The sequence below is a fragment of the Eurypyga helias genome, unplaced genomic scaffold (genome assembly GCF_000690775.1).
Source record: "Eurypyga helias isolate BGI_N326 unplaced genomic scaffold, ASM69077v1 scaffold24312, whole genome shotgun sequence".
NCBI classification, from domain to species: Eukaryota; Metazoa; Chordata; class Aves; order Eurypygiformes; family Eurypygidae; genus Eurypyga; species Eurypyga helias.
The window spans coordinates 1-11,270 of record NW_010236907.1 but is presented as its reverse complement, the minus strand read 5'-3'; the positions used below and the strand labels follow the sequence as shown (position 1 = coordinate 11,270).

Here is an 11,270-nt window from a genome sequence, read left to right as displayed (position 1 = left end):
TGGGGAGGGACGTGGTGCTGAGGGTGGCAGCGATGGCTGGGCACGGCGGCGGGGTCAGGGCACGGTGGCAGTGGGCTTGCCGAAGCCGTGCTGGTCTCTGCCTGGTAACTCACGTTCCCCACCTCATCCCAGCGTCGGGCAGCGGCAGCTCGTGTGCCTGGCCCGGGCCCTTCTCCGCAAAGCCAAGATCCTCATCCTTGACGAAGCAACAGCAGCCGTAGATCTGGAAACGGATCACTTAATCCAGACAACGATCCGCAGTGAGTTCGCTGCCTGCACGGTTCTTACCATCGCCCACCGCCTCCACACCATCATGGACAGCAACAGGTACTGCGGGGCGAGGGGGACGGGGCTCTGGGCTCCCAGGATGGGGCAAGAGGAGGCCGGCAGCAGAAGGAAGGACGCAGCCAGAGGGGCAGGGGTAGATGCAGTGCCCGGGATACCAACGTACAGAGCTTGTAGGCGAGTAGGGCAGGGGAGTGGAAAGGATGGCCACGCGGTAGTTATGCCTTTGGGGGGAGGAATATTTTTTGGGATCCTTCTTTACAGCAACAGGCCACAGAAGAGTTGTTGACACCTTACATGTGTCACCCCGCAGCACAAGGCACGGAGCTGTGCTGAGATGAACGGTCCGCTGTGGCGGTGGGAGCAAGGCTGTAGTGCTGGCACCAGCAGTACTGCCTGCTCAGATCCCAGCTCAGGCCTTGTCCTTCCCTGCTTCCAGGGTGATGGTGCTGCAGGCCGGGAGGATTGTGGAATACGACAGCCCTGAGGAGCTGCTCAAGAAGCAGGGCATCTTCTTCATGATGGCGAAGGACGCTGGCATCACGAGTGGAGAAAGCACCACGCTGTAGGTGGAGCAGAGGAGCGTGCGGGGGCAGCTCCCTCCTGCTGGCGCTCGCTGGGCTGCCCAGGAATCCCTCTCTGCCGCTGGGAAGCGGATTCTCTGGCGCTAGGGAGAGAGGATCTGGACTTGACTGAGCTGTCAACCTTGCTACCACGCACTGCCTGCTGTGCACAGGAGGGCTTGGAGCTACGTGATTTATTCCAGGATAGAGGGGAAAATTCAGCTGTCAGGCAGGGAGACCTCGGCCCCTGGGCGTCTGAGGTTTTGTACTTCACTGTGCCAGGGAAATCTCGCTGAGAGATGCTGTAGCACTAGGGAATGAAATTTAGTTATAATCTAAGACAGAATGTTGTAATTTATGTACTTTTTGTAACTGTTGCTAGTCTTCCAACTAGAAGTTTAACTTTAAGGCATGCTAAATAAACCTCGTTTACCCTTAAACCTGGCTGGTGTTTGGGGGAAGCCGGTTACACACGTGGGTGGGGAGTCCAGATGGAGTGGATACGCTACACCCTGGCATGAACACTACCCTGGCAGGGGAGGAGAAGTCAGGGCCTGCCTGCCTTCCCTCGCGACAGCTCCCTTTGATTGCAGCGCAGGTAAACAAGGCGGGCCCTGGGGCTGTTGTAACCACCAACGGGGCAGATTTTTGGTTGTGGCTCCAGACTATGAGCCTGACTGTAGAGGCAAACTGGAGTGGTGCAGCAGGCGTGCCTGCCCCACTGATGTGCACACACGACACACGGTGGTTACCGTTGCCAACTCCTGATCCTTCCTTTTTCTTGGGCATGGAAGTGAGGAGCTGTGGCACTGAGAGCGGCTGCAGGCATGCCCACGTGCACACTGCTGCTGCCCACCCACCAAGACCCCTGCAGACCCCTGAGGCTGGCTGGTGGCAGGAGGGACACAAGCTGCCCGCAGCCCCATCTCAGTCACCTAACGCGTGCGGGGCAAGGGCAGTGCAGTCACTTCATCCCAGTCATGAACGTTCCTAAGAGGGATTCCTCACGCCTGAGCTGCGCAGCTGGCACAAACACCAAGGCAGAAGCAGGCTGGACCCTATGGAAAGGTGAGCGTTCTTCCTGGCCCTGCAGGGTCCACGGGCTTGGCCAGGGGCTGCTCCCAGCTCTCCCAACACTTGCAGAGCCACGTGCTATACACAAGGGCAAATCTTTATTTACAGAGCAGCAGTACAGGGGACACAAACATCACCCCATGGGGAAAGGAGCCACGCTCCCTCAGGGCATGGCAGCAGTGGGTAAGACACACCATCCCAGCAAGGGGCACTACATCCCTCCCAGGGAAGGCCTTGCCCTCCCGGAACATCCACATCACCTCCAGTGCCCTGCAGGAAAGTGCAGGTGAGGCAGTACTGGTCAGAGCCTCCCAGAAAGTCAGGTTGGAGGGCAGCATGTGCTTTGCCTTCTGCCCTGCCCCAGCCCAGAGCAGCCAGGTGGGCATGTCAGCACCAAGATGGGTCTTGGGCACTGGAGACACTGCACTGACAATGATGGCGTTCTGGATCTCTGGCTCACCTGGGAGAGGAGAACCCCAAGAGCTGCTGCTAGCAGGAGAGGTCCCAGCCCCGGGGAGACCAAGCACAGGGACAAAGCACCCACTGGGGGCTCTGCTGTGGGGGCTGTCGGAGGCTGGGCCCATTCCAGCCCTGGAGCTCAACTACACCCAGTGAATACCAGAGCCGCTTCCCAAGGCAGCGTGTAGATGCCACACCTGAGGTCCTGCACTGACAGGTGAGACCAGGCTCCTGCTGCTGAGAAGGCACAGGGAGAACATTCACCGGGCCTGGGTTGCTTTGAACACTAATTGGCTGAAGATGGACTCTGGAAACTCAGCATTAGCCTTCCACCACTTAAACCCACAGCAGCTCCTCAGCCTTGGTCCAGCCTTTCCCTCCTGAGTCCCCACCCCACGCTTCGTTTGCCCGCTTCTGGCAGGACAAGGAGGATCAAACAGCACAGGGTGAAGGCAACTTGCTCCTGCCCTAACACAAGCTGCCTGCTCTGCCAGCCCACCCTCCTTCCTCCCCAGAAGGGGAAGTGGCAGCCAGCGTGGTGGGGCCCAGGAGCGCTGTGCAGCCGCGATGGACACAGCCTTGGGGCGAGCAGCAAGGGCTGCAGGGCTGGCCAGCCTCCCCAAGGCCCCTGGCAGGGACAGGGCACGGGGTGCAGGCTCCTGCCCATGGCCTCACGTGTACTCTGTCTTCCGGATGTAACTGGAGGGCACGTAGCCCTGCCTCCCGTGCGCCTCGGCCAGCCACCACTCGCGATTGCCTGTGATGTCCTCAAACTGCAGGATCCTGAGTCTCTGGTTAGCTGACACGCTCAGCTCGTTGCTGTTTCGGCCTTTGAAGGTGTAGAGCGCGTAATAGACCTGCCAGACAGAGGGAGATCGTAAGCTGGGTGGTCAGTCCACACTGCCTTGCTGTTGCACAGCACAGGATGTGTAGGCTTTTGCTCCTTTCCGCAAACAGCCCCAGCCCTAGCCTGGCCTCTCACAGAGCTGCCCCCACCTGCCCACCCCGATTTACAGCCTCGTTCTCTGCTGCTGGCAGAAAAGGTCTCATCCTCTACCATAGCCCTTTGGGACAAAGCAGCTTGCACCTCCCCTCTCCCTGGTTGCTTCCAGGGAGGAGGATGAATTCAGCCGCCACTCAAGCAAGGGGGTCAGCCCTTGGGATTTCCAGCCCCGGGGTCACTGGGGGCTCACCTGGTTGCCCTCTGACTCACTGCTCTCCAGCCCAGAGTCTCTGTCCTCCACCGAGGGTGCAGGCCCAAGATGTGCTTTGGAGGGGTGCCCGTTGCGAGAGCCGGGGCTGCAGCTCAGCTCGGGGCGGCTGTAGCGGCGCTGAGACATCACGGTACCAGCCTCCAGCGGGGCTGTCCTGTCACCAGAGCCAAGCTGGGGCACAGAGGCGCAGTCTGTCTCACAGGGGGGCTGCGGGGACTGATACGGGTCTGCTGGGGAGGCCGGGTCCTGCAGGGGTTTCTGAGTGAAGGTGATGGCTGTCCCACTGAAGGTCAGTGTGGTGCTGCTGCGGGGAGAAGAGCTGCTGTGCTCTGACTCGTTGGAAGAGTGGCTGGTCACAGAGACGTCCGACTGGCTGCGGCGCGGGTTGTAAGGCTTCAGAAAGGAGCTGTACACAAAACCCTTGGTCACTGCAGAGGGAGAGGAAAGCAGCTCAGACTTGGGTGCAGGGGGACCAGAGGAGGGGAGTCGCAGCAGGTGCTGAGGGCATGCAGCCACCTACCCCCGTTGTCTATGAGCCAGCGATTCTGGCTGCCCATGGGATCCTTCTTCTTGATGACACCCACGATGTCTCCTTCCAGCAGCGAGACATCCAGGTCTTGGGCAGCATTGAAATTGCGGTCTGCCTGGAAGAGACTGTCTGGGGGATAGCGGGCCAGGAGGGTGGCTCGGATGTCATCCGACTGCAGGAGGTAGCTGGGCTGCAGAGGAACAAGACAGGTGTGAGTGGTTGTCCTGGGCTCTGCAAGCCCTGACCCGGGGCTGAGGGAACTCACCAAGCCAACAAGGGGCTGCCGCCGGGCAGACTGCCGCTCCACACTTTTCCTTTCAAAAGGCTTCTTGGGCGCTGCCTGGGACTCTGGGAAGAAGGTGAAGGCTTGGAGCTGCTGGAGGACTCGACTGTGCTCATCCTGGAAGACGGCAATGAGGTTCCCCTCCCTGCCGGACACCTTCAGCAGCTGGAACCAGAGCAGGGTTGAGGGTCACGGTTAGGTGACAGCTGCTGGGAAAAGTGGCCAAGAGCTACAGCAGAGACCCTGCCACCTCCCAGGCCAAGTGGGGCTCTAAGCCCTGCCTGTGACTTGCTACAGGTCCAGATTTTCCATCCTGTCTGGATCAAGTTCCGAGTGGTCCCCCAAATCAAGACATGAGATTCTCCCAAGGCAAATGCTCTCCTGCCACTCCTCCAGGAGCAACCTGAGCCTTCACCACCTCTTTGCACAATTGCATCATGACCTTGCAATCCCTGCCCTGACAGCATCCCACAGGAGCCCTCCCGCAGTCGCTCTGGCCTGAAACTGCAGCAGCAGCTTCCCCTGCTCAGGGACAAGCCCTGCAAAAAAGATCAGCACTGCACTGAGCCCAGCAGGCTGGCTGCGCTCTGGGAACCCACCGATAACAGGGGCCTCAGCTCCTCCAGGGCCAGGCGCACAAAGTCGCAGTGAGCCTCGGCATAGCCCCGCACGCAGCTGGCAAACAGCTCCTTGGCGAAGCGCAGGAACTTGGGCAGCTCATCCAGCAGCTGGGCATTGAGGGCCTCATAGTTGTTGCGGGCTGACTGCAACTCCTCCAGCGTTCGCTTGTCCTTCAGCTTTTCCGCTCGCTCTGTGCAGTTGTGGAAGTCAAGGAGCTTGTCGAAGCGTTTCTGCACCAGCTTGTGGGGCCCTGCAAACATGCTCAGCAGCTGGGTCAGGGGCGAGGTTCACCTCGGGGGGCGCCCCCCCCAGCCGCTCTGTCCGCTCTTTCTGGTGGGCAGAGATGCAGACAGCAGGTGAGACGAGGTGCTCTCTCCCACCGTGCAGTGAACAGCAGCAGCTCACCCTCCAGCACACAACCTCCCCAGGACAGCAGAGGCTCCATCTTCCCGAAGGCACCCATCAGAGGTCCCTTCCAACAACAATTATTCTGTAATCCTACACAGTGTGAGCAACACTATGGGAAGTGCCTGAACCTCTCCCATAGAGAGCTTTAACATTTCTGGTAGGGCTGAAAAAATGTCTATCTAACCGGCATGCTCAATACACACCATAAACTCACAGGCATCAAAGCTCTTGGGAGGGAAAAGCTGAACAGGAGCACTCACACCTCTCCCAGGCTGTGTTACCCCCCTGCAGCCTCCCAGGAGCTGCCCACCCACAGCAGGACCCCAGAGGGATGACCCCAGCACGCGAGAGCACAGCCTCACTCACGAAGTTGGAGAAGAGCTGGTCACTGATGAGCCGGTTCACTTTCTGGAACTGGTCCAAGTCCCCACTGCCCTTCTCCGTGCAGAGATCCCACATACTCACTGCTGCCAGCGCCTTCATGCAGGCCGACTCCTGCACCAGGGACACATAGTCAGCACAGCCACACTTGCTGCCCAGGAGAAGAGGCCTCCCAGGGCAGCCCAGACCCCCAGAAACCATCCCCTGGCAGGAATGGGTGCAGGAGTGCTGGCCAGAGTGAGTACACACCACGCCGGCAGGAGGCACAGTGCACGGTGAGCCCTGTGGGTTAGGCATCATACCCACTGACTCACCCGGACGTGCTGCAGGTAGAGGGAGAGGTCTCGGATGAAGGACTTGATCAGCCGCTCTTGCATCCGGAAATTTTTCTCTGTCTCCTCAAAGGCTTCATCCTTCAGCTGTGAGAGAAAATGTCTCAAGGGAGCCAATGCAGGACTCCAGCAACTCCCAGGGTGCAAGATGTGGGAACTCCTGTCCAGAAGCCAGACAGCAGAGGTGGGTGGCTGCTGGCCTGGATCAGAGCTGTTCACCAGGGATGGGGTGCAGGCAGACAGCAAACACCACCGCAGAAGCACAGCGGGGTGTAAGTGCACTGACAGCTGATGCACGTTACCTGGGGCGCAAAGCCTGTAAGATGCTTGAGGTGGCTGCTCACACGGTTGGATTTCTTGATGATAGAGTGGAAGTTAAGCTTGGAGATCTTCTCCATGAGGCTATCCTCATCCCCTTTCCGGTATTTTAGAACTAAAGAGATTGATGTAGAAATCAGAACCCCTGTCAGCAAAACACCCATGTCTTACATGTCATCGACAACTGCCTTGCTGGCTCTCCCCTACCCTAAGGGGGAAGTTCTCTGCAGTTTCATGTGCCCTGCATATATCGTATCATAAAATACCATATCAATCTTGAAATCCAGCACTATGCCACCTGAAACCCCCTACGTGGCTCTCAATATGCCCTACAGTTTGGAGGCCCACCATTCAAACTCCTCCATAGGATTATGCACAGTGTTAGCACAAGATGTCATAGGAGATGGTGTGCAAGGTGACTATTGTACATATAGAAGGCATTTATGTTGCTTCTTTAGCAAATATGAGCAATCCTTACAGGCAGCCTATGTCATCTCAGGTTCAGCGGGGCTATGTGGAAAAAGTAAAGTGTGAGATTTGCATGAGACAGAGGCTTCCAAGGGAAAAGAGGGAAGGGGGGCAACAAGTCAAAGGGGATCATTTTCTCCCTCTGTTCAGTCCCGAGGAGGCTGCACTTGGATACCGTGTCCAGTTCTACTGCTGACTCACAGGGAGAGCTCAGGCCCCACACGGAGAGCTGGGGGAGTCAGGCAGGCTCAGCCTGGCTGGGGGGCAGCGGGCAGAGGGGGATCTGCTCACAGCCAGCAGCTACTTGAAGGGCAGCGACAAAGGGGACGGAACCAAACTCCTCTCAGCAGTGCCAGGCGATACAAGGAGAGGCAGCTTGGAAGCTTTGGGGTGGCATTCTCCTCAGAGGTGATGCAGCCCTGGCACAGGTCAGCAGAGAGGCTGTGAAATCCCAGAGGTCAGTGAGAATCGGCTGGAAGGAGCCATGGCTGACCAGAACCAACGCTGGGGACAATCCTGCTCCAAGCAGGAGGTTGGACAGGAACATCAGAGGGCTCTTGCTGCCAGCGCCTCTGCGATTCTGTCCTATCTACAGATGCACCTTTAAAACTAGTCTTCAAATGCAGTAAGACTAAGAGTGGCCTGGCAGATTAGTTCCATACTTGTGTGGTTTAAAATAGCATTTTTTAACATTAAATATGTATTATTTTGCCTTATTATTTTCCTTTAACAGCCACGTGGTCAGCAACTGTATCCATTTCATCCCTCTGTTACACAAGAAAAAGCTGAAGTCAGGTGTGTACTGCATAACTCTATGTGTTGTATCTCATGCTCAGATTTTTAAATGCAGCTCTTTTACTGCCCTGCTGTGAGGACATAGTTTATTGAGGGCAGATTCTTCCCACAACGGTGGTTGCCAGCTAAGGCCTAGGAGTCTTCACACTCCAACCTCAACACACCCACTACTCCTGCCCCTCACTCCCCAGCTCTGTCCAGCCGCTCACCCAGGTCCTTCCGGCGCTTGTATTCGTTGATGTTGACGTTGATTTCTTTGGCCGCGAGGACAGCGGCTGTGAGCGGTGCCTTGTCAGGGTGAGCCTCGGGGGTGGCGTTCAGCAGCTCCATCAGCAGCAGTGGGTACCGCATCACCCTTTGCACTGGCTTGATGAGGAACGAACCCAGGTTAATGTAGTTTGTGCAGCCCCTGGGAGGTTGGGACAAAGGAGATGCGTCAGGTTTCAGTCCAACTCTGCCACACAAATTGTGCCCCTTCAAGCAAAACCCAAGCCAGTCCATTGTACTCCAAGTCACACCACCCTCACCTCCAAACTCACTGCAATCCTGAACATCCAGTGCTCTCAGATCAACCGCAGGTTTCCAGACATCACTCACACTAGGTGACCCTTCCCAGGCAGGATCCTCTCCATCACCAGACCCTCCGTGAAATGCCACACAGGCACAGCCTCACACTTACCAGAGCACCACTTGCCTCACTCTGTCCCACCACCCGCCTGCCCACATCTGTCCCCAGTGCAGGACAGACTGTGCTGAGGACTGCAGTTAGTGCAGGGCTCTCCTGGCTCCTTGGGGCTGATGGCTCCCAAAACCTGTTTCCTGCCCAAGACCTCCCCTTGCTTCATCGCCTGCCTGCGCAGCCTACCCATTGCCTCTGCTCTGACCGCACCACCGACACCTCGCTCCTCCCAGATGTACCTCCATGAGACACCGTTAGGGCCCCCCAACATGCACCCAGCAGGTGATGGGAGGTTAGTTACAAGGAAACAGCCAGGCCAGGCCAGGCCGACAAGCAGAGACTAACAGGAAGGATGCACTTACCACTCACTGTACAGGCTCCTGCCGGCCCACAGAGTGCCAAAAAGCAAAGAAAAGCAATGGGTTAATGGGGCAGCAGGTGTGCAATCCCGCAGCCAGTGCCTTCGCCCCGTCCCGCAGTGATGCTGCCAAGGCAGTGGGCAGCCCTGTCCCTCCCAAGTAGCAGCTGGTACTGCCGGCTCCCAGGGCATGAACCTCCCCAAGCTGGAGCCCTGGCTGTCACTGAGCCAGGCAAACCAGCTCCTTTCCTCACCAGCCATGGTGGGGCAAGGCTTGGAGAATAGGAGTTCTTAATCCAGGACATGCCACCTTCTCTGTACCTTGGTGGCTTCTGCCCAGAGTTTAAGGGGGCCTACAGGTGTCCCAGCACCTACGCACTGAGACCAGGGGGGGTGGCATTTGAACTTGGAGCCCGGTCACGTATGCAGAGACACAGCCAGCCGCTCTCCAGTCACGACCTGAACTGCTGGTAGAGGGGCAGGGATGCTGGAGACGGAACCCCCTACCCCAGCCTGGTGGCTGCCACAGCCAGAGACTCCAACCTGAGGCTATCCAACAGGTCCAAGAGTAGTTTCTGCATCTTCTCATCCTTCTCATAGGTTTCCAGCAGCGCAATGGCCTCATCATGGTTCTGGCAATAAACCCTGTAGACACTCTCCAGCTCAGCACGCTGTGACAGGAACACTGGTCCTGCAGACAGCAGCAAAACAGGACTTCAGTGTCTCCTGGTCCCCAGCTGCCTTCAACAACCCTGGCATATCTCGTGGCGAGACACTCAGTGTCCTCCTCACACACACAGAGCTCAAGAGGACAGGGTTACTAGAGCAACCAGGACATCCCCTCATCACCCTCAGCACGTCCATACATCCTTCCTCCTTCCCTGTCGCTGCAGGCCAGGGGGACAGAAATGGGAAGCTGTGCATCAAAGGTCTGCCAAGGTAAGGAGGCCCCAGGCTGTAGCCAAGGGCATGTCATGATAACTCACCAGGACACGTTCACTCGTGCTTTGAGGGGACTGGTTACCTAGCGGAAAAGCCTCGAGGGGATCCCTAGGAGCCACTAGCCCAGAGACAATCAAACCAGCTCTCCCAGAGGTGAGGAGCAGGGACACTGGTCAGTGGTAGCATGGCTGGGGAGCCACACGGAGAGCCACATTGGGTACAGGCTGCCCAAGGCCTGAGCGGCAAAAGCTGGCAATGGAGGACTGAGGAGTGGGGCTCCCTTCGGGTCAAAGGAAGGTCACAGGAACCATGTTTCTCAGCACAGCAATCCACAGCACAACACAGATCTCCTTGGCTTTGGAGCAGCGACAGGGACCAGCAGGAAGGAAGCCCAACCCCAGTGACACTCTCCTGCCATTTAAACTCCTCTGTTCTGCCCTCCACTAGCAAAGCCCACCCCAGCCTGCTGAGAAAAGCTAACAGCAAAATTCATACCGATGGCATCTGAATCCTCCAAGGTGGACAGCAGCTGTTTGGAGAAGCTAATTACCGTGTGGATGTTTCCAAAAAGACCCTCAAAGTCTATGTTCTGCATCTGGAGAATGGAAAGATAAATGTCCTGGGTGAGGGAACATGTCCCAGACAAACCCACCAGCACCCCCTTGCCCTCCTGCAACCCACCAGGCCTCAGCTCCACAGCAGTCACCCAGTGTGACTTCCTCCCCTCGCAGTGACTCCTGTACTCACTCCCTCATCCCCCACTGCACTGAAACTCTCACCCCTTATATATCTTACCAAACTCTGTGTCCTCCTCTTTACCAACAATTTCATCCCTGCCTCTGTTCAACTGATACTCACCCTCACCTCCCACCAACTCTGTCCCCATGCCAAGACACCATATTTTCTTTTGCCTGACAACTGATTTAACCTACAAAACAAATGAAAAGAGACATTTCCTGCCCCAGGAAATGAATCTGTGACACTTGCTGCCAGGTCTTTCGCTCTCAACAATGGTGAGAACTCAGCAGGATCCCAAAACAGACGAGCTATTCCTGTGAGTGCAGGGAGCAGCGAGAACCATCCTGCTCCCCTCAGCAGAGCTGAACTTCCCATGTGGGGTCCTGTCCTGCTGCTTCTAAGTCTCCAAGAACAAAGTGGACTCAGTATCCTTACTCCATCCCACCAGTGCTGCACTATAGGTTGCCCCTATGCTCCTACCTGTGCCTGCTGCAGAGGCACCATGATCCTCTCCACGCACATCTCCAGGTCTCGGATATAGTCCCGCTCTGTCTGGAGCAGTTCCTCAATAACCTTGGACCTCTTCTCCAGCATCCTTTGTTCTGGGCTCTCGGTGGCAGCTGAGGATGTCTCCAGGGATGGTGTCTGGGAGGACAGGAGAGTCATCTCTGTAAGACAGACAAGCAAGATCAGCACCTGTGCCCACGGCTGTCAGCGAGCAGGCCTGGCCACGCGAGCACCTTCCCGGAGAGGCCACCCCGGGCACTCCCGGCCCCAGGACAGCAGGGAGCCCCGTCTGCCCTCGCAGCACCAGCCACGCTCC

The 11,270-nt window shown here is 57.3% G+C and overlaps 2 protein-coding genes across 2 annotated transcripts in view; one reads left to right on the top strand and one right to left on the bottom strand.

The window, feature by feature from the left end:
• Positions 1–897, top strand: part of ABCC2 (ATP-binding cassette, sub-family C (CFTR/MRP), member 2) — a 16,470-nt gene extending 15,573 nt beyond the window's left edge. Inside the window, exons 31-32 of the mRNA XM_010147273.1 lie at positions 133–327; positions 725–897. Of these exons, the coding sequence (XP_010145575.1) occupies positions 133–327; positions 725–854 (325 nt within the window). The 3' untranslated portion in view covers positions 855–897. The remainder of the gene's footprint in view (positions 1–132; positions 328–724) is intronic.
• A 2,155-nt stretch (positions 898–3,052) lies between these two features.
• DNMBP (dynamin binding protein) lies at positions 3,053–11,113 on the bottom strand. The gene is given in 14 exon segments (XM_010147274.1): positions 3,053–3,238; positions 3,575–4,023; positions 4,116–4,314; positions 4,390–4,572; positions 5,007–5,333; positions 5,335–5,358; positions 5,803–5,931; positions 6,132–6,236; positions 6,452–6,582; positions 7,940–8,139; positions 8,772–8,789; positions 9,311–9,458; positions 10,205–10,304; positions 10,928–11,113. Coding segments are annotated over 14 exon segments (2,385 nt in total).
• Between the last annotated feature and the right edge of the window lie 157 nt (positions 11,114–11,270).